At 35.7% G+C, this 27,008-nt stretch overlaps 1 protein-coding gene and 1 non-coding gene across 4 annotated transcripts in view; both read left to right on the top strand.

The window, feature by feature from the left end:
• Lyst (lysosomal trafficking regulator) overlaps positions 1-27,008 on the top strand; it is a 161,233-nt gene that overhangs the window by 99,354 nt on the left and 34,871 nt on the right. For all 3 annotated transcript variants that reach the window (XM_027947958.2, XM_071619842.1, XM_071619843.1), the window contains 12 exons: positions 1,492-1,698; positions 7,991-8,167; positions 8,710-8,786; positions 9,075-9,263; positions 11,641-11,786; positions 11,865-11,961; positions 12,905-12,966; positions 15,264-15,319; positions 18,586-18,738; positions 20,992-21,236; positions 24,409-24,475; positions 25,746-25,902. In XM_027947958.2, coding sequence (XP_027803759.2) covers positions 1,492-1,698; positions 7,991-8,167; positions 8,710-8,786; positions 9,075-9,263; positions 11,641-11,786; positions 11,865-11,961; positions 12,905-12,966; positions 15,264-15,319; positions 18,586-18,738; positions 20,992-21,236; positions 24,409-24,475; positions 25,746-25,902 — 1,633 coding nt within the window. The remainder of the gene's footprint in view (positions 1-1,491; positions 1,699-7,990; positions 8,168-8,709; positions 8,787-9,074; positions 9,264-11,640; positions 11,787-11,864; positions 11,962-12,904; positions 12,967-15,263; positions 15,320-18,585; positions 18,739-20,991; positions 21,237-24,408; positions 24,476-25,745; positions 25,903-27,008) is intronic.
• On the top strand, positions 10,010-10,112 carry LOC114102583 (U6 spliceosomal RNA). The gene has a single exon (XR_003584535.1). It is a non-coding gene; the product is annotated as a U6 spliceosomal RNA (small nuclear RNA).

Raw genomic sequence — 27,008 nt, 5'->3', positions numbered from 1 at the left:
ATCAACAGCCTGTTTTGTTTTTTTTCCTGTAGATGGGCACAATACCTTTATTTTATTTGTTTATTTTTAATATGGTGCTGAGGATTGAACCCAGTGCCTCACACATGGTAGGCAGGCGCTCTGCCACTGAGCCATAGTTTCAGCCCATATCAGCCGGTTTTTAAAGGACTTTACTTACAGCCATACTCTTGAGTTTCTGAATTTTGAAATTTAGATCTTGGAGTAAACACATACAACACCTTAAGAATGATTTAGAGAATACTGGCTGCATCAGGCTCCATTTATTCTTATCACACCTGGGCTTCCATGGTCAGTTCATGCCATAGATAACTAACACTGATCCAGTTCTAGCAGAACTCATAAATCATGATTTTGACACTCTCTAAATCTAAATTTTATGTTTTAGTGTCCAGCTCTGAACAGCAAAACAAACTGCAGACTCACATAGAATTAAGTCACTCACACAGGGCTCTTAGGACTTAGAGTAATTGGAAAGTCATTTTCCAAACTCAGAATCAATTCCAATTTTGAACTCAAGGCAAGTGATTTAACCAGAAGTTGGCTAACTTCAGTGGTTGAAACAACTGAGGTAGTCATTTGTTAGGGAAAATTGATGGTCAGCTTATATACTTTCTTAATTTGTGAATGTTATGCTAAATGTTGTGGTACTAATTCTTTATTATGAATCCTTTCCTTTATTGTAAAGTGAAAGTGGGTGTATCTGCCATTGCTCTTTGATAATTTTGTTTTTGGTTTAATTTTTAATTTACAATACTAAGCCCTTGGTAATTGTTTAAATGGCATAAAACTTTAGCTTTTTCATCCATCTTTCTCTTTTTTTTTTAATTGATAATATGTGTGTAACATAAAATTTACCATTTTAACCACTTTAAAGAGCACAAACTTGTGGCATTAAGTAATTCATGTTTTTGTGCACCACTATCTCTAGAACTTTTTCATTATCCCAAACTACAACTGTTCCTATTAAACGATAACTCCCATTACCCAGTCCCACCCACCCCCAATAACCACTTTCAGTTTCTAAGAATTTGACTGTTCTAGATGCCTCATATAAGTGAAATCACATGATATCTGTCCATTTGTATGCAGCTTATTTTATTTAGCATACTGTTTTCAGGGTTCACCCATGTTGAAATATGTGTGGGCACTTGACTGCTGTTTAAAATTGGATAATATCCCATTGTATGTATAGACTGCATTTTGTTCATACATGCATCCATTAATGGATATTTGGATTGTTTCCACTTCTTGGCAATTTTGAATAATGCTACTATACATGTCATTGCATCTCCATCTCTCTTAAACTCCCACCTGTATGGGTACAAATATGTCTAACTTTGAATATTGTTTTAATTCTAGAATTTTTTAAAATCTAGAATGAAACGTGCTCTATCATCTTTAGGGCTATATGAAGTTTGTATATTATCACTTAAGAAGTCTGATTCTAATTCATTCCTATTTTGATTTAAGGGTTCAAGTAAAGTCAATGGTTCTAAGCAACAGTGGATTAAAATTCTATCATCTTGTAAGGAAACCTTCCGAATGCAGCTTGGAAGACTACTTGTGCATATTTTATCACCAGCCCACACTGCACAAGAAAGAAAGCAGATATTTGAAATAGTTCATGAACCAAATCATCAGGAAATACTTCGAGACTGTCTCAGCCCATCCCTGCAAGTAAGTATCTCAGCATTTGATAAAAGTAAGCAAGTAAAGTTTTCAAAACAAGAACTGAAATTAAACTGTATTTTTATGATTAATGTCATGAATATAATATTCTTACCAAGCTATTAACCTGAGGTCTTTTGTTAGATTGTTTTATGCGGGTTGATTTGGTTTCTCTGTTTATTTCCCAATCTTTTTTCAGTGCTGAAATTAGGAAGTTCTGAGTCTGAGTTCTTATAAGATCCTTTGTAATTTATTATCATATCTTGGAGTGTTTTTTTAAATAACTGGAAGCCTTTTTAAAAGCATTTTATTATCTATGAAACACTTATACTGAGTATCTCAAGTAAGAGTACATACAGCATATTTCAAAAAATGTCCAGTCAGTTATGATGAAAAAAATTTGGAATGATCAAAAGCAGTTAAAAGAACATTTAGAATATAAATAATGTCACCTTAAGAGTTATCAGTGGAGCCAGGCATAGTGGTGCATGCCTGTAATCCCAGTCATTCGGGAAACCAAGGCAGGAGGATCGAAAATTCAAAGCCAACCTCAGCAGTTTACCAAGGCCCTAAGCAACTTAGTGAGACCCTAAATCAAAAAACAAATAAATACAAATGGCTGGGGATGTGACTCAGTGATTAAGTGTTCTGGGGTTCAATTCCTAGTATAAGTAAAAGCAATCAATGAAGAGTTTAAATGGTACATTGAACCTTTTGGAGGTCTGCTAAATAGTTTCTTATAAAATTAAATATATGCATAACTCTTGACCCTGCTATGCAATTTTCAGATATTTACCCAAAAGAAACTAAAATGTATGTCCATAAAAAGACTTATACAAAAATATCCACGTCAGCCTTTTTCATAAAATCCTGGCAATAACCTAAATATGTACAAGAGGTAGATGTATAAGCAATGTGTGGTGTGTTTGTACAGCAGACTGCTGTGCAACAGTAAAGACGAACAGACTACGGATAGCCCTGCCCTCGTGGATGAATCTCAACACAGCTGAGTTGGTGAGGGGACAGCCAAGCACAAGTGACTACACAGTCTGTGGTCATTCATTTCAAGTCCAGGAACAGGAGAAACTAAGTATGGTGATAGGCTTCAGGAAAGCAGTGTCTGTGGAAGTGGTGGTGGGGAAAGGAATTGCCTGGAAGGGGTCATGAGGGAGATTTTGAGGGTGATAAAAGTAAGACTCCAATAGCTTGTTTTAGGCAGTGGTTACATAGAGCAGAGGAGAGAGAATGGGCAGGGGAGGGGGAAAGGAGGAAAAGGTGGGTCGTGAGTTGCAATCAGATTCCACGCATGTGTGAATTTGTCAGGATGAACCCAACTACTATGTATGACTGTAAAACTCTAATTAAAAAAAAAACCTCCTAGAAATAAGTATTTAGTATCTATTTGTAGATTTTGTCAATAGTTGTTCCTCAGTAAAAAAGTTAATTGATGACATATTTAAAAAGAACAGGCATCCCTTTAATACCTAGAAAACTGAAATACATCATATAGAGTTGAGACTTTCCTGGGATACCCTCAGGCACTCTTTCCAGCTGAGAGTCTCGAGTGCAAGAGGGCGCTGATTATCTTCCTTTTCCTGTTCCCTTCTGTGGAAATTTTGAGGTGGTGTTTTTTTCTTTCCTTTTACTTAGCAATGTTTCTATCCATCAAAAATCAACCCTGGGGGCTGAGGCTGTAGCTCAGTGGCAAAGCGCTTGCCTTGCATATGTGAGGCACTGGGTTTGATCCTCAGCACCACATAAAAATAAAAAAAGATATTGTGTGTGCATCTACAATTAAAAAAATATTTTTTAAAAAATCAACCCTGGTGTTAGCAACCCTCTTTTCCCCATCAATCGCCTCCTCCTAGTCCATGTGTCAGTGACATTACTGTTGGACTCAGCTTGTTGACTTCCTTCTAAATCCATTTTGTCGCCAGGGCCAGTCACCTACTTGCTGTGTCTCTCAGATGCATCCCTTTCTCTGTGGTCTGTCTTCCCAGTCTAGCTCAGACTTTGCCGATTTCCTTGCTTTCTGTAATAACCTTCTTGCCACCTCCACACCAAATTACTGTACCTGATTTTAAAAAGCGTCTTATGGGAGTTTTCAAACATATCTATAACCTGGGAGAATCAGGAAAGGGTCCCATAGGACATTACCCAGCTACGATTTTTCTTTGTAATATTTTGAAGCAAATCTCAGATATCTAATCATTTCACCTAGAAATACCTCAGTTTGTATCTATAACTGGTAAAGACCTTTTTTACCTGCCACTCTCAGCAATATCAATAGTAATTTATTATTACCACTTAATACCCAATCAGTATTGAAATTTTCCCAATTTTTTCTATTTTTTTAAATAATTAATTTGCTTGATTCTGGATACAAGCAGTGCCCACATATTGCATTTGTTTGGTGTTTTAAATATTTTTAATCTACATCAATTCTCTTCCATCATTGTATTTTTCAGGGTCTCTTATTCTGTAGAGTTTCTCACATTGCAGATTTTACCCAGTGACCATACCCTGTGGCTCTGGATCACAGGCTGGGCTGGATCCCCGTGTTCTTGGGTTGCTCTCATATCAGTGCAGGGGGCACAGATTGCTCTGATTGCTCTGCTTTGCCTGATCCCTCCAGTCTGTAGTGTACCATCCATCTTTAACCTAAATAGCATACCAGTCATGAATGATAATTGCCAAATTCTGCTTCTCCCCTAGGAGTTAGAAAATAGTCATTTCCGTGAGTTTCTCATTCCTTTACTATCTATTTGTTAAAATTTGTCATAGAGAAAAACTTTCCCTTGTCAATTATTTGACTACCTTAAAATATTCAGTGAAGGAAAGGCAGAATAAATGTTTGTTTTTACTTTTTTTTTTTTTTTAATAGTGCTGGGGGTGTAAACCCGGCAAACATTCTACCGTTGAGTTACTCCCCCAGCCTGTGTTTCTTTTCCTATTTATTAAATTTTAAAGTAATGAGTTGATTCCCTTGTACCCTCTAACTTTTATATTGTTTCAATTTGAGGGATCTTTATGGACTCAAGTAGTTTAAAATAAATTTTATGTGTTTTAATCTATTAAAGTTATTATTATTTGATATTCAAACTAATGCTGCAGAGATTGAAGTTTTTGTGTCCTTTTAACATGGCCTTTTCCACTTTTTACAATTTAATAAGATGGACTTCCCTGATTTCTGGCACAGAAAGATGTCCCAAGTCTCCTGTAGATTTTCTTTCTCACAACCTGAACCACACTCCCCAAGAAATCCCTGTTCTTCTTCTCAAGATCACAGTATTTAGGGACTACAATTCTAGGTACTAAGTGCATTCATTTCCTCTAGGTTTTTATTTCTTCTCAGTCACTTTAGTGGACAAAGCTAGGAAATAGGTTTTTTTTTTTTTTTTTTTTTAGAAACAGATATCATGAGTTCATCTGATAACTTTTTCCTTTTTGTGGATTTTATATTTGTAGTTCTTTTTATTAATGATGACAATCCAGATGACATTAACATAATTACTTGCTTTGTTTTTCTGTATATATAATATTTTCAAAATAAGATCATCACTAACAGTTATAATTAGTGATGGTAACTAATGTTACCACTAATAACAATCCCACTAGATGTAACCTAAGATTCCTTTGTGGTTCTCTTTGTTCTTAGGTTACTATTAGAAGTATATGTTGAAAATGAAGTATTATAAAATAACTTAAAATAGTTTATTTGGTTAATGCCATCAACTTTAACCAACTAGTTAGGTTCTTTTTATTTTCTATTTTTACAGATTCCATTGGGTTTTTGTTTAATTTTTAAATTTAAATTTTTTTTTAATTTGTTTAATTTTCCCAAAGCAGATTGTGAAACAGCATATTCAGAGAGCTTCTGGCTTTTTACCTGTGCCCTCCCCTCCTCCTTCTCCCTGTAGGTAGTGTGTTCATTTATTTTATTTCTGTTAAAGGTATAACCAAGTCTGTCCACAACCGCACACATACCTCTGTCGGTATCACCCCCTCTACTCAGCCTACAGGAAGGTAGTAAGCAGAAAAGCCTCTTCTGCCCTTACTTGCTTTACTTAAGAGTGTGTCCGCAGGTTGTTATGTGGTGGTGTGCAGAGATTTCACCTGCATACAAGATAGCATCCATTTGTAGTCTGCTTGGGTCTTAAAGCCCCATGTCTGCTACAGCAGATCAGTTTGTAGTCTCCACTCCTTCTAGGTAGTACTGTCACTTCTCTTGTTGCTTCTTCACATCCTGTGCAACCTACTGCCATGCTGCTTTATGCACAGTGCCCTCTCCTGTGTCCATGAGCCCCTTCCCCTATTCATCCCTAGACCCAGCTCACTCCATAGCACCTTCAAAACCATCCTCCCTTTGTATAGTCCATTTAGAACTCTTCCTTCTGAGAACCTTCATTGAAAATTTTTATTTTATGCCCTTTGGCGTTTTATTATTTTGTAGGGATACATGTTTAATAGAGTCAGTTCCTTTTTGTTTTTGAGCTTAAGTCTTGCTACTGTTGCTTAAGTCTCAAGCTCATAGTTTCAAGACATTCTCCTACCCCAAGCCTCCCAAGAAATCTGTTTTGTGAGGGCTAATTAAAAAAGAAAAATGTTTGCATCTACCCCCAGTAACACCTTTTATAGTCCCAGAAACTATAATCAATGAACCAATTGATCAGAGGATGTTAAAATGAGATATTAGGAACAACTTAGTGTTAAAGAAAATCATGTGTTTCTTTGCATATTCAGAATGAATAAAAACATTTCTGATAGTCTTTCAAGATAACTTTAGAATGCCACCAAATACTAAACTGAAATATTTTACAAGTTATATCAGGAATGCTACTTTTAAGACATGTATGAAAATATTCCAGTCATTTACCATTTTTCTTTATTTGCCAACTCTTCAAGCTTTTACTCACACAGCATCTGTTCCTTTTCCTCTTTTGGTCAGGTGACAGCTGTCTTGTGACTAATGCAACTAAATGTTGCATTAAAATGAGTTTGATATTTTCACCATTGCATGTGTTCATCTTAGCTTTGGGGAAATTACGTGATGTGATTCCATGTTAATTTAAATATTACCCAAAATGTAATCATTTCCAGATCCATCTGTTGACATTTAATACTGTTCTCAGTTTAAAATGTCGTAAAACCAAGTGCAGTGGTATTGGTATCAATGCAAAATTTTAAAGTAAAATGGACATGTTTAAATTGTTCACAAAATTAATATATTGTATACACATTACCATCTGATAACATGGAAGGGTCACTTTATTTTATTTATTTTTGTTGTTGTGTTTTTAAATTTTTTTATTAATATATGACAGTGGAATGCATTACAATCCTTATTACACATATAGAGCACAATTTTTCATTCCTCTGGTTGTATAAAAAGTATATTCATACCAATTCATGTCTTCATACATGTACTTTGAAAAGCACGAGCCCAAGTTGGGTTTCAGTTTGGACTGCATAGGACAATTGTCTACCTTATGTAATGCTCTAATTCTGGTTGAGGGGCTGCTTGTAGAAGACTGACCCAAACCACTCCCCTGAACATGCGTGTGGAACTCGGTGCTCAGATCTTGCTGGCTCCAGAGCTTTCCACCTCTTGCTCTCTCTGAGAGCAGTGAATAGATGAGCCAAGATAGGCTTTGTTTTGGAAATTTCACCAACTTCTCTTCTACTGAGCAAAAATCAAAAGAAAATGAATGGATAAGCATATTTCTTTAACATTTATGGTTTTTAAAAAAAGTTTCCCTTCTTTCTCTGAGAAAAACTAAGAAGTCTTTTTCTGTATCCCCAGCTATATTCCCATATCTTGTATTCCTTTAACAAATCCTCTCCAAAATTCTGTCCCCCAAAGTTAGCTAGCTAGTGTGCTACTTTTTAACCTCTTAAAACGGAAAATGTCAAATATACAGAGATAGAGTAGTATAATGAACACCATGTCACCATCACCTGGATTTAACATTCATTAGTATTTTTATTGTTTTATAGTCATGTCTTCTTTTTCTAAGTTATTTTAAAGTAAAATATGAAAATCATGGCATTTTCTACATTTTTTGTTTAAAGGCATTTTGTTCTGCAATAATAACATCATTACACCTAAAAAAATGTCATCAAATATCCAGTGCCTAATTAAATTTTTTTCATTTGTCCCTGGAGATGTCTTTTGTACCTGATATATTCAGATCAGATTCAAACAAATCAGTCTAGCAATTTAATTTAATTTACTATTAAATAATTTATTTGGAAGAAATAAAAATTCCTTATTACTAAAAAAAATATTATTTTTTTAAAGCATGGAGCCAAGTTAGTTTTGTATTTGTCAGAGTTGATACATAATCACCAAGACGAGCTGACTGAAGAGGAACTAGACACAGCAGAACTACTGATGAATACTTTAAAATTATGTGGTCACAAGTGCATCCCTCCCAGCACACCATCAAAACCAGACCTTATTAAAATGATCAAAGAGGTGAGTCAGTGGAACCATGATTGTTCCCATTACCATTGAGTATGATTTTGAAAAATGTTTTAATTGTAGAGTATCACTGATGGTAAACTTTAAGTGATTTTTTTTTAACATATGGTGCTTTTTCACTTTGAGAGAAAAAAAGTTGGTATCTTAAGGAGTTTTTTATTCTCTGTACAGTCATCCTTGTCCATTGTCAGTAGCCTTCAGTGAAGGGAAAATTCTTATGGTGACAAGCAAGTTGATCTATACCTTGAGTTATGGGTTCTTCAGTGAAAAGGCAAAATAGGGGAGCAGGTGGCATTGTTATTCCATCCAGTTTAGAAGTGAACTCTTCTACCCTCACTTCTATAACCCAAATCATACAGTAATAAAGGATAGTGCTAGCATTACTTAGGTGCCTTATATATTTTAAATATTCTGGTCTGAAGATACTTTTTCTTGGGTAACTGATTTTAAAATTAGTTTCTTGGCCTCCATACCATAACATTGGCACATGACAAGAAAGAAATTTTATGTAATATATTATCATACAAATCTTTTAGGAACAAAAGAAATATGAAACTGAAGAAGGCGTGAACAAAGCTTCCTGGCAGAAAACAGTTAATAATAATCAGCAAAGGTAAGATTTTATGTGTTCCCAAGTCATATCCTGTGGCAATCCTTAGGTCTCATGTATACTTTTAGCTTTTCTGATTTGGTTTGGTTTTTGGTTTTCTGAGATTTTGGGAGGTGGGGCAGTGTTTGTGGTGCTGAGATCAAACGCAGGGCAAGGTGCATACCAGGCAAGAACTCTACCACTGAGCTATACTCCCAACCCTCGAGTAATCTTTCAGTTTAAAAGTACTGTGTTTTGATAAATATTTAATATTCCATATTCACTGAACTTATGGACAATCTTATTATTTAGTCTCTTTCAGCGTCTCGATTCAAAATCAAAGGATATATCTAAAATAGCTGCAGATATCACACAGGCAGTGTCTCTTTCCCAGGGAATTGAGAGGAAAAAGGTGATCCAGCACATCCGAGGAATGTACAAAGTTGACCTGAGTGCCAGCAGACACTGGCAGGAGCTCATTCAGCAGCTGACACATGATAGGTGAGCAGGAGAGGTGGCTTAAAGTTGTTTACCTGTGGGTTCTGTAAGTGGGTATTAAACACTGTTTTCACTCAGGAATTCACATTCACAAAATTGTTTCAATAGCTTAAACATTTTTTGTTTAATCACAAGTGTTTTCTTTTTTTATTTTGAAGAATAATCATAAGAGTTTTTTTTTTTTAATTCTTGGAGAAAAAATGTAAGGGGGGCATTAGCTCTTTCAGACAGTAAAATTTACTTTAATTTTAAAATACGGTCTTTGCAAATGAATAGGAAAATCACTGAAGTAGGATAATTGAAAAAAATGATCTTTGTCTAACTAAGACTTGTTTAATGTGATTTAGAAGATGCATTATGAGTACTGAAAAGAGGGAAATTTAAGTATTATTTTTTAAATTATTTAAGAAAATTGATTTGTATGACTTAGGGTACTAAAATACACTATTACATGCTGAGATAAATTAAAGGTAGATGAAAGAATTAAATTCAAAAAGTTTATAATGAGGAAGAAAATAGAGTATCAACTCTGAAGAGTAGGTAACTTTCTAAGCTCTAATGCAACAGAAGAAACTGAAAAGAAATTATTGATTTTGAACTTTAATTTCTTTCTAGTGTAGTTAAAGATGAAAAAGCATTGAAGTCTATTTTTAGCAAGTTTGTCAAGGAGTTAATATTTCTATTGTTTAGAAACCTTATGCATATTTAAAAGGAAAATATCATAATCCTTAATTTCAAAAAAAGCAAAAGCACAAACAGCACGTGTACTAAAATTGGAACAATACAGAGAAGGTTGGCATGGCCTCTGCACAGCAGGATGACATGCAGATCTCTGAAGCACTGCATATTTAAAAAAAAAAGATATGAACATACTCCTCATGTGAAACAAATAGAGCTAATAAGCAAATAGGAAAGCATTCAGTATTGCTGGAGGCTAATTTGATTTTTTTAAGCTTTCAGATACCCCATTTTACTTTTTACATTAAAAATATTTTTTCAGGGGCTAGTATTCACAGCAAGATAGTAACTGAGAATATTAATTATCCTTGGGCAGAGGTCTGGTGGCATTGTACACTGTGACAATTTATGTCAGAACCCCACATTCTTTTTGTTTTGTTTTGTTTTGTTTTTGTGCTGGGAATTGAACCCAGAGACTCTAAACCACTGAACCTCATCCCCAGTCCTTTTATTTTGTATTTTGAGACAGGGTCTCACTGAGTTGCTTAGGGCTCGATAAGTTGCTGAAGCTGGCTTTGAACTTGCAATCCTTCTGCCTCAACCCCCTGAACCCTTGGGATTATAGGCATGTGCTACCATACCCAGCTTCCCCACAAACATTTCTAACTCTAAAAATGTTTCAGTGATTCTATCATAAGGAAAATATTCAATATACATCAGACAATAAACATAAAGGTTTCCATCTCTGTATCAGTCACACTAGTGAATTGATTGAAAAGAATGTAAATGAAGAGTACTAGAAACTTGGTTAAATACATCATGATGCGTCCACTCAGCGTGATATTCAGCAGACACTTGAAAAGATGATAATGAAGGTTACGCTGTGTTCAGTGAAAGAAGGCAGGACATAGAAATATATATGTCATGGTTTTAACTGCAAATTAAAAACATGCATGTTTAAAAATGAAAGAATCTAAAGTTTAGGGTAGTAGGATTAAGAGTGATTTTTCTCTTATTTATTTATTTTTTTAATATTTATTTTTTAGTTGTAGTTGGACATAACATTTTTATTTTATTTATTTGTTTGTTTGTTTTTTATATGGTGCTGAGGCTCAAACCCAGGGCCTCACATGTGCTAGGCTCTACCGCTGAGTCACAACCCCAGCCCTCTTATTTATTTCTAAAAATATATTTAATATTTAATATTCTTGTCAGCTAAAATATAAATTGATTTTAAAACATTTTGTAAGTGATACATATCACAAAAAAGCTAATTTTTTATATTAGGTAATAGACACAATGGGAAATGTAAAAAGTTAATTTGGAAAAAAGTTTTTTTCATTAGTTAACCATATAAAATCTAATGTATTATATTATGTTGCTAAAGTTTTCATAGTAGGGGTGATATGTCCTTTATAAAAATTGAGTAGACACAAGAAACTAGAAGCAGAGCTTGCTCCAGAAGGGTGCTCAGAAACTGGAACTCAGGAGCAGAAGGATACACATTTTTTATATTATCCTTTTGTTCTATGTATATGCAATCCCTAGCCTGTTTTTTTTTTAATTTAATAGATCCATTGCGATTTTTATTTACTCAATTTCTATCATGATTTTTAAGGCTGTTAGAAATAGACTATGTAAAATAGACTTCAATGACTTTAATTGGGTGGCCAATTAAAATGTTCCTTTTTTTCACTTTCAGAGCTGTCTGGTATGACCCCATCTACTATCCAACCTCATGGCAGTTGGATCCCACAGAAGGGCCAAACCGAGAGAGGAGACGTTTGCAGAGATGTTACTTAACTATTCCAAATAAGTATCTACTGAGAGATAGACAAAAATCAGAAGGTAATAGTGGCTTCTTCCTCAGCACATTAATAAGGCAGATAACTGGTCATTAGATAATATGTATGTCTTCCCCAATAGATGTGGCCAAACCACCACTCTCTTACCTGTTTGAAGACAAAACTCATTCCTCTTTCTCTTCTACTGTCAAAGACAAAGCTGCAAGTGAATCTATAAGGTAAATTTGAATCCACAGACATTCACTTTCTTGTGAATGTATGGTTTTTTGTAGCATTGCTGTAGTATTCATTTTATATAATGCTGTGGTTTTAAGAAAAGTCCTAAACAAGAGAGGCTCAAAACAGGACATGGTTGGATAGCCAAATTCCAAATGGCATTACTGATAGCACAGTCTATTACATCTCAGTTGTCATACTGTGTCTGACCTTTGTTAGCATACTTATATTTTTGTAGTTGACTTTTTTTTATAGCTCTTTATAGAGTAGATAGAGCTGCTGGTGATCTCATCAACAGGCAATATATTGTAGCAATTAAAGATTCAAATTCCAGAACCAATTCTTCCTAGTGATCTGATCTTGGGCAAGTTACTTATTAGCCTTTCTCCCTCAGTTTCCTTACCTATTAAAGAAGGGAAATAATCATACTCAAATTTTCATAGCATTTAGTGTTATGTTTGTCAGTATATATTAACTATTGATAGTATTATCACTACAGTTGCTGGGATTGCTATTATTTTCATGCCCAGTTTATATATAAAAAACTAAGCCTCAAAAAAATAAGTGACTTGACAAAAGAATAGAGAACTTAGTTCTGACTCCACGATCCCCTAGTATACTAGGTTTTCTTTATGTATTGAAGTATCAGTGGTATCAAACAATATCTATTTATTTACTGAAGATCTGAGACATTGAAGTCTATTTTACATAGCCAAACCCTTATATTGTATATACAGGGATTATAAGCATTTCTAAAGGATTCAGTCTTTTCCTCCTCCACTGGAATGTTAAGAAATGGCATAGTATTGTCCCGTGGGTTTTGACAAGATACCTCATGCTATTGAAACACTAGTTCACTTTGCTGAAATCTTCCACTAGATAAAACTTACACTCTAAAAGTGGTCAAAACATTTAATCACAGTGATTTTAAATATGTTTTGCCAGAGTAAATCGAAGGTGTATCAGCGTTGCACCATCTAGAGAGACAGCTGGTGAATTGTTGTTAGGTAAGTCAATTTTGAAGAATTTTATACACAATTTATCCTTAGATAATTTGAAGTGTTTTGACACATTTACATTATATCAGATAAATTTTCTCTAATACCACATGGCTATGACATTATATAGACAATAGTTTCCCATCATCTGCAGGAGATACATCTTAGACCCTGAGTGTGTGCCTAAAACCATAGAGCATACTAAACCCAGTGTATCCTTTTTTTTTTCCCCTATATACTTTTTTTCCCTATATACCTGTGATAAAACTTTGTGAATTAGGCACATTAAAGATTAACAACAGTAACTAATAATAAAATAGAGCAATGATAATAATATTTAATAATAAAAGTTACATGAATAACTCAAAATAACTCAGAATATTTTATTGTACTTTCGTTTTTTCACCTGAAAGGAAACACTTGTGGCTTCTCTTTGGCACATCTGAATTTCCAGCATCACCATTCTTTTGCTTAGGGGCCACTATGAAGCTGAATAAGTGTTATTTGAATGCACTATAACACCACAAGTGTCGATCTGATAACTGGGATGGCTACTAAGTGACTAATGGACAGGTAGCATATATAGCATGGCTGCACCGGACAGAGGGCAGATTCATGTTTCAGGCAAAATGGAGCAGGACAAGGTTTTATCATGCTGCTCAGAATAACATGTAATTTAAAATTTATGACTTAATGACTTATTTCTGGAATTTTCCACTTAATATTTTTGGACCATGGTTTACTGTGGGTAATGGCAACCATCAAAAGCAAAACCACTGATAAGGAGAGACTACTATAAAGCTTATGACTTATAAATTATAAGAAATTACATCTTGCCCAGGCACAGCAGCACATACACTCAGGATGCTAAGGTAGTAGGTAGGGTCACAAGTATAGGCCAGGCTGGGTAACTTAGTGAGGTCCTGTTTCAAAATAAAAAATCCAAAGGCTGGGGGTGTGCCTCAGTGGTAGAGCACCTCTGGGCTCAACCCCCAGAACTAGAAAGAAAGAAGGAGGGGAGGAAGGGAAGAAGGTAGAGGGAGGGAGATGACATTTGGTTTCTGAAAACACATAATTAAAATTTTAATTTTAATTAATCTGATATCTTTATATGTGCACATTTTTAATCTAATCATTCCTTTTACAATATACCAATTTAGACTTTTAAAATAAAAATATATTGGTATACTTATATTTCTACTATTTTAACAGATACACTTATACATAAGACATATATATTATATACCTTGATATTTTTCATAATTTATATTCTTTCTTGTGCTTCCGAGAGAAAGGCCAAGATTGTTAGCTCATAAATACTTTTATAGTTAAATTTGATGGGGATTTTTTTTCCCTCAAGAAATGAAGAAATAGTTATAAATACTTGGTCTCTATTCCTTTAAAGAGCCCGTATGTATGCTGTCAGCCAGCTGTGCTCAAAGCTGGTCCTAAATCAGCAGCAGCAGGAGCATCACATGGGAACTTACTAGAAATGCATTCTTGGTCCCCAGCCCAGAACTCCTGAATCGGAAACTCTGTGGAGGGTGGAGTCTGTGTTTGGATGAGTTCTCTGTGACTCTAATGCACACTCAAATTTGAAAAAGCTGCAACCTCCATGGTCCAAGATGGAGCTCTGAGCTCGATGGGACTGAGCCCCACCATCCCATGGATGGAGATACCATCCTTCTCAGAGCCAGCTATGCCACTGCTGCATGGGCTCCCAGTACTCAAGGGTGACCAGCGTGCTGGCAGCAGAGCCCCAGGGAAGTTCCTAACATTTTAAAACATGGTATGTGTTAGCAACAGGCAGCCTAGGAAGCAGAAAAAAATGGGAGCTATTTTGCTCTATTGAATGTTTCAATCGTTAAAACAACTAAGGATTATTATTAATCCTCTTTTGCTAGAAAATTTGGTTTACCCCTTGACTTCAATTAGTGTGTGACAAAACAAAGCAAATCAATGTGCTTGTAATATAAAAAGTATAATTATAATAATAAATAGCCAATATTTATGTAGTGTTAAGTGCCAGACATTTCTGATAAGCATTTTTATATATTTTAATTTAATTTTCACAATAATTCTATAAATTACAGCCTCCTCCCCAACATACACATCTTTTTGTTAATAGACACATTGAGGTTAAGTAACTTGCCCAAGATCTTATGGATACCATTTAAAAATATTTACTGAGTGCTGGGAACTATGTCTAGATGTAGAGTTCAAAGTCAAGCCCAAGGACTCCAGAAGTACTGCTTTAATCATATCTGATAACAGTGTGTGTACGTTTGTAAACTCTTACTCTGCAGGTAAATGTGGAATGTATTTTGTGGAAGATAATGCTTCTGATACAGTTGAAAGTTCGGTGAGTAGAGGCTTAAGTTACTTTTCACTTACATTAAGCCTAAACAAATTTCAAAAATATATAATCCATTATGAGAGAGCAGGCAGAACTATTACGGCTTATCCATTGTCACTCCGTGTGTAGATTAATCTGAATGACAAACATTTTTAAAAGATAATTTTAAAAAGAAGATTGTGCCATCTCCTCTGTCTCTCATCAGTTACTATTATGTGTCATATTCTAAAGTGCTCCTCTTACTTCAGCTTATGTCCATTCTGTCTCAGCAGTGTCCTTGGTTAGCCACAAGTAGCTACTCCCCACCACTCCCAATTTACTATGAAGTACCTTTGCCTTCAAAAAGAAAGAAAAATTTTGTGTAATTGAATAACTTAAGTCATCCTGATATTCACGTAGCTTATTCTTCTAGAAATACTGATCTTAATTAGAAAATAAATAAAAGAACTCTTAAGCCAGGCACGGTGGCACACGCTTGTAATCTCAGCAGCTCGGGAGGCCGAGGCAGGAGGATTATGAGTTCAAAGACAGCTCAGTGAAAAGCAAGGAGCTAAGCAGCTCAGTGAGACCCTGCCTCTAAATAAAATACAAAAAAAGGGCTGGGGATGTGGCACAGTGCTTAAGTGCCCAGAAGTTCCCAATACCAAAGAAAAAAAAAAGAACTCTTAATTCATATTTTCCTATAGTAAGTCTTTTTAATCCATTTGAATTACTTTGTATACCATTAAAATATTTTTTGAGATTCCTATAATAAGAGAAATAAGAGTTTTTGTTTTAGAAAAATCCTAAAGCCTTGAATTTCTAAGGCTATTAAATAAGATTACATATGGTTTAATGATGACTATATTTTTAATGTAATTAATTCATGAAAACATCAAATTTGATTATAAAACCAATAATGTGAAAAAGTCAAGAAAATATTTAATGTAGTCCCCCAAATTGAGAGGCACTCTTTCCTGATTTATATAGAAATTAACTCAGGGTTTGTCCCAGTTAGTAAAAGTATACTTATTTTTCAAGTTGTATCTTTTTATCAACCAAATAATTTAATAGTTGATATATGAGATCACATTTTCCTGTGTCCAGAAATGACATTTTCCTTCTTTTAAAGACTTCTAAAAAATGCCTTTGCCTTTTGATAGCTTGAAGGACCTTTCCTTCTTCTGTGCTTTTATAGTATTATTTCATCCTATATGACATTTACTATCTTGCATTTAAGCATTTGTACAGTTTGATTTCACGCAGAGCACTTAACAAGTACCTTGCACAAGAATGTTTAGTTGTGTGTGTTGAATTGAATTGACATTGAAGCTAAACAAAGAGGAATTTTATTTAAATTTGAGAATATTATGCTTTCATTAATTTTTTTTATTTTATTTATAATGTATTGACTCTATTCTAAAAATTATTTGGGACCCAGGGAAAACACAGAATATAGCAATTCAAATTTTAAAAATTTAAACATGCTTTTGAAAATAGAGAACTTGGTGTAAAATATTAATTGCAATTGAATTCTAAATTTCACTCTGAGTTTCCTGTTGGCCAACACAAAAGGAGTAGACAAACGTAGTTTTCCAAAAGTGAAAATTAATAGGGGGAAAACTAGGAGGCACTTTATTTGAGGATATAAAGTCTTATACTTTAATTACAAACATTTTTTGTGATTTCTCTATTACAAGCATTGAGTAACAATTCATGTATTCAGTTTTAATTTATAAACTATTATACTCACATTGTTTCAGTTTTTCTTGGTTTTATACTTTGGAAGGAGACAGTAATGGTATGATGTGTAGGACCCATGGCCCCACCTCTAATTCCAGAATGTGGGGGATTGTCTGAGCAGGCTAGGATTAGGGCCTTCCAGGGGTCACTTTTTCAGTCTCCCCCAGGCAAGTGGGAAGGGTCCCTGGCTCTGGTGGGTGTTGATCTGCGAGAGTGCCACACTAGTCACAGCAGTGTTCCTCCAGAGACCCTGGTTTGCCTTTGTAGGATTGCTCTGAGCACGGGAGCTGCGTCTCACAGCTTGGAGGTCTCCAGGCCACTCAGACAGGCTACTTGACTCAGACCCATGTGTGGGCATGGCGTCTGAATTCTCAGAAGCCTCCTTCTGTTCTCCACACAGCTCAGACCAAGGAGGGACACTTCCTGGTATTCTTTATTGATAGGCACACTGGTTTCGTCTGTACTTTTGCTGGGAATGTGTCTGGTCATGGATTTTAGCTTTCTGAAAGAGTCTCTGTTCAACACTCTGATTCCAGAAAACACAGGCCTCATCTTTTGTATGTTATAGATGTTCATTCATTTCATTTCTGGAACCAGGATTTGTGCATACATGTGTATACCTGCAAACACACACATAACCAGGCAGCCAAAGTGTGACTTCTGCTCTTTTTTTTCCCCCTCTGGGGATTTCACTTGCCTTCTTTTCTTTTAGGCTCAGCTATGCATTTAAAAGATTTGCTTAGCAAAAAAAGTTAACCTGAAAAGACTACATAGTTATGGTTCTAACTATATGACATTCTCCAAAAAGTGAAACAGGGAAGAGCTCAGTGGTAGCCAGTGTTAGGTGGGATGAATAGATCAAGCCAGAAGGGTTTTAGGGCAGTGAAACTGTTCTGAATGTTTCTTTAATGGTGAATTGTTCTCAATATCTCACTTTACATTTGCCAATTACAAGAATGTATACCAAGGATGAAGCCTCATATAAACTGAAGACTTCAGGTAAAAATAAGAATCAATACTAGTTCATTAATTATAATGAGTATTCCACATGCAATGTAAGATATTAATAGCTGAAAAACTGAGTGCAAGCAGCTGTGGTGTTAGGGGAGGGGGCACATGGGAACTCACTTGCTCAGTTTTTTTTTTTTTTTTTTTTTTTTTTTTTAAAAGTTTAAAACTGACCTAGGGCTGGGGATGTGGCTCAAGCGGTAGCACGTTCGCCTGGCATGCGTGCGGCCCGGGTTCGATCCTCAGCACCACATACAGACAAAGATGTTGTGTCCGCCGATAACTAAAAAATAAAAAAAAATATTAAAATTCTCTCTCTCTCTCTCTCTTTAAAAAAAAAAAAACTGACCTAAAAAGAAGTCTTAAATTTTTTTTATTCCTAAGTTTTATCTAGCATTTATAGTGGGAGAGTATTCATCTTATCTTTCATTTTGCCACAAAAGAAGGATTTTTTATTTCATGTTGATATTTTTAAATTTTTTTAATTAAAATTCTGATTTATATTTCATGTAAAGCAAACACTTCTATTTCTTTTGTCTTAGAGCCTGCAGGGAGAGTTGGAACCAGCATCATTTTCCTGGACATATGAGGAAATTAAAGAAGTTCACAAGCGTTGGTGGCAACTGAGAGATAATGCTGTAGAAATCTTTTTAACAAATGGCAGGACACTTCTGCTAGCATTCGATAACACCAAGGTAAATCCAACTTTATAAATAGATTTATACTGTTTAAGTGATCCCAAGACCAATATCTCTATTCTTAATGATTATGTGAAAGTTTATTTTATTTAACCTTCAGCTCACTGTTCTGAAAGCCCCCTATTTTTTTTTTTTTTTGTCTTATTTCTTAGTCCTAGTTAAAGTAAACCCTTGGTTGTATGAGCATTCTTTTTGACCTCCAAAATTGCATTAAATTTGGATTCCCCAAAATGACTGAAAGAAGTACTTCAGCTTTCTTAGTGCTGCAGTTGTCCATCTTGGATAAGCCTTCTCTTGACCCACGTCCTTCAGCTACTGTTTCTCTGCTTTCCTTATAGAGAACCCCCTGGGGCACTTGGGGCACCTGTCCTCCAGTCCTCCCTTGCAGAAATGCTGTAGTCGCTTCCTTCTCTCCACTATGGTCAGGGCCACTAGGGCCGACATGCTGCTAAACCCTATGCTTGTTTTTCCTGGTCCTCATCTTACTGGGCTGTCCGCAGTGATTGATGCAGGTAATTGGTCTGTTCTTCTTAATGAAAACCTTCTCTGGGCTTCTGGGCCACCACTTCCTCTTGATTCTTCTTTTCCTTCACCAGCCATTTCTACTCAGTCTTATTTGAAGATCCTTCCTGGAGTGTCTCAGGACTCATTCTTCAGGCCTCTTCTCTTTTCCTCCAATCTATGGCTTTAAAATGCCCTCTGCATCCTAATGATCTACAACTTATTCTCAGTACCTTAGTACCTTACAACTTTATCTTCAACACATAAGTGACACACTCACATGTTAACTCCCAGCTTGGCCTCTCCATATGGAAGTTACTGATTGGCATCTTAAATGAAACATGTAGCAAAATGAACCTCTAAAGTCCCTGCTCCACCACTACCTCCTAGCTTTCCCCATCTGAATATTTGGCAACCATCTCTGTGACATCCAGGCCAAAATCCTTGAGATTATCCTAGGCTTACAGTTCTTTCATCTCCATGTCTATTCTTAATACATCCAGAATTTTCTTCCTCTGGTACCATCCTGGTCTAAGCCTCTATCTTCTCTGCCTCTTAACTGGTCTCCCCATTTCCATACACACTCCACTCTAGACTGCTCTTGACACAACAGCTGGAGTGTGTTGGGTCATGCTGTTGTTCTTCTCTAAACCCTCCAGTTACTTCCCATGTCACTCAGCCCTTACAGTAGCCTAAAGAAGCCCTGAATAATGTGTACTTTGTTACCTCTCTGACCTCATCTTCCACCATTCTCTCCCTCACCTCTCTGTTCCATCCATGGTGACTTGGCAAGCTTTAGATTTTTTTATTTGTTTTAGTTGTTGATGGACCTTTATTTTATTCATTTATTTATATGTGGTGCTAAGACTCCAACCCACTGCCTCACACATGTGAGGCAAGTGCTCTGCCACTAGGCCCCAGCCCAGCCCAAGCTTCAGATTTAAGCTACAAGTTTGGGTTATTAAACTCTGGTTCTGCCTGTTCCAAAACTACAGCCACAGCTTCTCATTGTTGTCACTTTCTTTTAGTTCTATCTCTCACTCTCCCGCCTTGTGGCTCTTCTTCCTATGCCTGAGCATTTACCATGAGTATTTTGCATGTTGTCAGCAAAACCTTGGTTTTCTGGGTTTTTTCCTCCCATGCATTACAAACTATCATTTAACTGGTTTAGAAGAATCATAATACTCTTTTACTGTGACAGAACTTTTGTGAATCTCTACAAAAAAGAGTTCATATTTGTTTTCATTCAGTACTGGAAATCCCATTTACCTAAGATATTCCACTTGATTTTTAAGAGAGAAGTATTTTCACTCCACATTACAGATATAACTCAGCACCAAGTCTAAGCAGAATCACAGACTCTAAACTGGCTCAAGAATCCAGTGCAGAGCCTTGCCCTTCCTAATACACCATGTCATGTTTATCCAAAAGGAAACTCTTTTTTCTTATTGACATTTCAGTATCTTTATGTAGGGCACTTTCCTGCACAGGTTTTCCTTAGAAGTTATTAACAGATAATTATTAGGAGATTTTTCTAGCAGCAAAGCATAATGGCTAAGAGCCCTGCCTCTGGAGGAAGACCTACTCTGAATCTCAGTGTTCCACCAGTTCATTTTATTGAAGAAAACTTTTTTTCTTGGAGGACTTGGGATTGGTAGCATGTTTTTAATGTCATGGTTCTTTGTGGGGAAAGGGTGTCAATAGCCTAAACAATATCTGGGTCTTTTTTTTTTAATCCTTCCCTTTTAGGTTCGCGATGATGTGTACCACAGTATACTCACAAATAACCTACCAAACCTTCTGGAATATGGCAACATTACTGCTCTGACAAACCTGTGGTATACTGGACAAATTACCAATTTTGAATATTTGACTCACTTAAACAAACATGCTGGCCGATCCTTCAATGATCTCATGCAGTACCCAGTGTTCCCATTTATACTTGCTGACTATATTAGTGAGACCCTGGACCTCAGTGACCCCTCTATCTATAGGTGAGTAAAAGTATCATCCCCTTTTGATTTCATCCAAACATGGTATTTATGTCACTAAGATTTTTTTTTATTAAAAAAATTCAAACAGGCACAAATATAAAATGGCTATATAATAAAACCCCATATTCTTATCACCCCAATTCAACAATTATGAGTTACAAAATCTTTATAATCTAGGGATGGCAAAATGGTGATTTCCTATTCTCTCATTTCTCATAAATTAGAAGAAAATGTACAAGATAAACCTATGATATTTTGTTGTGCCAGAGAATTAAAAAAACTAATATTGTATTGTCAAAGGGCACAGAAGCAAACTGAAGTGGCTCTCATTATCAAAGATAGGACAGTCTAAGAATCAGAAAGAATGACTGCAAGCAATTAAAATTCATTGAGCAGACACTAGTATGGCAGTATGTATAAACGTGGATGTATAACCAATGTGATCCTGCAATATGTACACGTGGTAAAAATAAGAATTCATACCCCACGTGAATCAAATGTATGCAATATGGTATGTCAAGATTATTGTAATGTTTTGAGCAACCAATAAAAAAAAAATACATTGAAATGAAAACATAGGTTAAGTTTCTAACTACCCAGATTAAGTATCTTTAGCTGAAATGCTAGAGTCTAGAAGTGTTTGACATCTTTAGGATTTGCATAGCCTTTACCAGTTGAGCATCCCTAATCCAAAAATCTGAAATGCTCCAAATCTGATTTTTTAGTATGATGCTTAAAATGTCTTAAATTTTAGAGCATTTCAGATTCCAGATCTTCGTATTAGGAATATTTAATTTTATTATATCTTTTATATCTTTTAAAAGGAAAACAAGACAAAACAAAATAAACCTCATTGGTCCATTGGTGATTAATAGAGCATCAATTTCTTAGTTTGAAATTTGAAAATTAAAGGACAAGAATTCAGCATTTTTCTGCTTTTCCTAAATGAACTGTATTTTATAGTAACCAAAATAGGCCTAGTTCATGAGAGAATACTTTGTTTATTTAGCTTGAAATTTTTTTCTCTTGTGTAATTTAAGGAAAATTTTATTCCAAATATTTCACTTGGTATATTAACCTATCTTAATTATAACTGCCAGAAAAAAGGGGGAGGGCCTGACTCAGGCAGTTCTCAAGAAATTGGGTTCATTTTAACACATTGTCAATTTTAAAAAGAGCAAATGGCGTTTTTATACACTGCAGTGACATTTAAACATTTTATACATTTCTGGTATGAAGAAATATGCTCTTTCTAAAAGGCAGTTTGACAATATCTATCCAGAGAACTCTTAAAATGTGCATATTCTGTATAGCAATTTAACTTCTAGGAATTTTTTCTTAGAAAATACTGAAGGATGGGGGCTCTACCACAAAGAGTCCCACTAGCCATAGGTTTCATGAACCTAGGAACCACGTTTGCCTGGATCATTGCATTTTTTGGCATCTGGTTCTGCTTGCAAAGATTTAGCCACAAGTATAGTCCTCAGATCATTTTTTTCAAAGTAGCTAAAATTTAGAAAGAAAACTAAATGCCCAACACTAGGTTTAATTTGATTGTTACATGTTATAGCTATTAAAATAATGCCATAGCCAGTCATAATGGCACACACATGTAATCCCAGTGACCCAGGATGCTGAGGCAGGAAGATTGCAAGTTGGAGGCCAGACTTAGCAACTTAGCAAGGCCCTAAGCAACTTAGTGAGACTGTGTCTCAAAATTCAGAAGGGCTAGGATGTTAGCTTGGAGTTCCCCAGGGTTCCCCAATACTATATATATATATAAAATATTATATTATCAGCATTGAATTTTTTTACTTTAAAAAGCAGTAAATATGTATATAGATCAATAAAAAAAATCTGAGCAAGTATATATGAAAATAATTACCTGTAAGTAGTAGTATTGCAACTGATTTTTAGTTTATTCTGTTTACTCAATGATAATTTCTGATTTGTCAGTCACAACAATTAATATAAATTACATACCAGGATCTTTTTTTTAAAAAACCTTTATTCTATTTATTCATTTGTATGTGATGCTGAGGATCAAACCCAGGCCTCACATGTGCTAGGCAAGCACTCTACTGCTGAGCTATATATAGCCCCAGCCCCACATGCCAGGATCTTAAACAAGATTTTCTCTGATTTTGGGATGTGAAATCATATCTATTCTATAAAACTGTTCTTACTTTTGACCAAGTTTTTTAATAGAAAAGCCTTAACAGAATTAACATTTAATATTTCTAAGTTTCATATCCCTAGGAAATAATAACTTATCCAAAAAAAAAAATGGCTGTTTCTGTATCTCGTAAGCAGAACTGGTTTGACCTACTGAACTTGAGGTTTGTCTTGCTGCTGACCTCGTTACAGTACCAGATGATGAAACCCCAGTTATCCCATCCCTGTGTCAGACCAGATGGCCCCCAGCCAGAACAGCCTGTCCCTCCTCATCAGAGTTGTTTCTCTGACTGTTTCAAGGGCCACACAGGATGCCACTGGATTCTAAAGCATGGAAAAGTGAGGACATGGTCCTGGCATTTTCTCGCTTCCAAGAATGGCAGCATATGGTATCCAGCCAGGGGGAACACCCACACTGCACAGTCACATGTGTGCACGCATACCCTCACTGTGCTCAGTGCATCCCTCAACTCCTGATTAGATTGCATGATATTTATTGCAGTACTCATTCCAAATCTCAACTTGGTAATTTTAAGCATATATCATATATTCAATTTTTACTAACTAGGCTCATAATTACATAGCCTCCCCTCATGATCATAATTTCTGTCCAAACATCCCTTTACTCTATTCTGCCTGACTCATGTAGAGTCTGGAAAATGGAACAAGAACTTTCAGGGATTGACAAAACCAGCTGCCATGGGCAGCAACAGTTATGACTTGGGGAGGCTGAGGAAGGAGGGGGAGTAGCTCTTCTTGTTGAGGTTACACATGAGTTAGGAATTCTAATACATTACAGACTTGATGAAGAATTCTCTTAGTTGTTTAAACAGCCATAGTTTTAAGTGGTGACTGTTGGTTGCAAAGCAACACGTGTAAGCATAAAATAAGGGCCAAGCATTTTGTGGATCCCTTGTTTACTCCCAGAATGAAACACAGCTTAGTCCTGGCAGTATTGAGTTGTTTCAGACTTTTCCCATTATCCTTTTCTTTGTAGAAATCTCTCTAAGCCTATAGCTGTGCAGTACAAAGAAAAAGAAGATCGCTATGTGGACACATACAAGGTAGCTTTAGCTTCTGTTCTTACTATGATAAATGAAAAATGGAGTTTTGTTTATAGACTTGTGATTACCTAATTTTAAATTTATAGTATTGCTTTTTCTTTTCATTTCCTTGTACTTTAATTGACAACTAGAAATCATTATATGAAATTAATTTTCTGAGAACTCAAGAGAATTAAGAAAAAGAATACCTTTATTTTGGCATAAATTGAAAGCTAATAATCCATTGTTATTCAAATACATAATTGTATTTCTTATAAAAATCATAAAGCTTTCCAGGGACCTGTTATTTATATCCCCCAGTGTAATTTACATATCAATATTAAAGTATTGATTGTATATAATAAACCTTATTAGTAATTAAAAAGTATGCATTGGTTTATCAAAACAGAAATTTACCAGATTTTCAATTTTAAAAGTAAAAATGAATTAATTACCTTTTTCTGTGATATTAGTATTATTGGAATTCTGTTGGAAATGCAAAAAGCTCACTTGCCACAATTATGTTCTTCACAACAGTGTCAAGATAAAAGCAGCTAAAACAGTTTTCTCATATTCACGCATTATTTTATATCACAGTTCCCAAAACATTCCTCTAAGAACCTGTGACTGTCACAGTTTGATTTTGCACTTGAAAGTGGGGCTATCTATAGGAGTCTGAAAGGGACTCAAAGATCCAGTACACCTGGCTTTGTGGAGCCAGGCAGAACCGAGGGGAGATGTACACAGTGATGTGAACAGATGTTTGATTGAACTTCCTCCTTCATGATGGGAATACAGGAGTCATAAAAGATCACCATGTTCTTTTCCACCTCTGTGTAACACACACTGCAGAGCAGCCATGCAGTATTATAGTAACTATAATAATGGGTGATGTCTGCATTTCTATTGCGTTTCCCCTTCTGGAGAAACATTCTCTATGGACAAGGTGAAATGCTATTCAAATGCAGGCCTCTCTAGAGATGGGAGCAGCTCCTGTTCCTTGGGTGCTTGATCCACTTAGATGTTGGGAGCTGGTGTGCTGGAGGGAGGATGCAGGGCAGGTGGGTTTTCTGAGTAATTACGAGCACATAGGTACGATGCCGGGTGAGCTCAGGTGGTCAGGCTCACAGGGCTCAGGACAGACTCCTAGACTCTCTAGGCGGTTGAAGTCTCTGGTCAGGAGAGAAGAGCATGAAAGGGGTGGCAGGGAAGGATGAAAGGGGAAGCAGCACTTTCCCAGTATTGCCTGGAGCACATGATCATTAGTCTTCTGGGGCTTTGTTGCTTTCAGTATCTGGAGGAAGAGTACCGCAAAGGAGCCAGGGACGATGACCCCATGCCCCCAGTGCAGCCCTACCACTACGGCTCCCACTACTCCAACAGTGGCACTGTGCTCCACTTCCTGGTCAGGATGCCGCCTTTCACCAAAATGTTCTTAGCTTATCAAGGTAAGGATGTGTTTTATAACTGCACAGAAAGTCTGTTGGGTCATCAGAACAAATAAATCTTTTGTTTTTTCTGACTTCTTGAGAACTTATTGAGACTAATGACACCACAGGAATTCTATTTATTCCTTCACCAAAATCTTCCTCAAAAGAGCTGTAGTACATGAAATCATCTTGCTATTGTCTCAATTTTTAGTTTCAATTTAAACATGTCTGCTTAAAAACCTGCAGTTCACTTTTTAAAAATTGAGATGTATTTTACAAACCATAAAATGTTCCCTAATTTTATAGTGTATGCAGTTCATTTTTAAAGATTTTTCAATATTATTTTAAATCACCAGCAAATGCCATAATTTCATTCTTCTTTGTAGCTGAATAAAACTCCACTGTGTATATATACCACATTTTGTTTATCCATTCATCTGTTACTAGGCACCTGAGCTGGGTTTATAGCAGTTACACTGCTATACACTTTATTAATATGCCCATATACTATGGTATGCTGATTTCAGCACTTTAGGATAAATACCAAGGAATGGCATAGCTGGATCATATGGTGGTTCATTCCTAGTCTTTTGAGGAAACTCCATACTGCTTTCCAAAGTAGCTGTACTAATTTGCAGTCCCATCAACAATGTATGGGTACCTTCTTTCCCACATTCTTGCCGGCATTTATTATTATTTGTGTTCTTGATGATTGCCATTCTAACTGGAGTGAAATGAAATCTCAATGTAATTTTGATTTTCATTTCTCTAATTTCTAGGAATATTGAACATTTTTTCCATGTATTTGTTGGCCATCCAAAAGCTTTATATTAATTCAGTGTAATTCCCATAAAAATACCAATGACATTCTTCACAGAACTGGAGAAAAAAAAAAACAGTCCTAAAATTAATTTGGTAGAATAAAAGACCCAGAATAGCCAAAGCAATCTTAAGCAACAAAAATGATGCCAGAAGCATCTCAATACCAAATCTCAAATTATTACTTTGGAGCTCTAGTAACAAAAACAGCATGGTATTGGCATCAAAGCAGACAGGAAGACAAAGGGAATAGAATAGAAGACAAGAGACAAATTCACATAGATACAGTCATCTGATAATTGACA

The sequence above is a fragment of the Marmota flaviventris genome, chromosome 12, assembly GCF_047511675.1.
Source record: "Marmota flaviventris isolate mMarFla1 chromosome 12, mMarFla1.hap1, whole genome shotgun sequence".
In the NCBI taxonomy this organism is placed as follows: domain Eukaryota; kingdom Metazoa; phylum Chordata; class Mammalia; order Rodentia; family Sciuridae; genus Marmota; species Marmota flaviventris.
The sequence above is the reverse complement of the archived record's forward strand: the minus strand, read 5'-3'. Positions and strand labels throughout refer to the sequence as shown.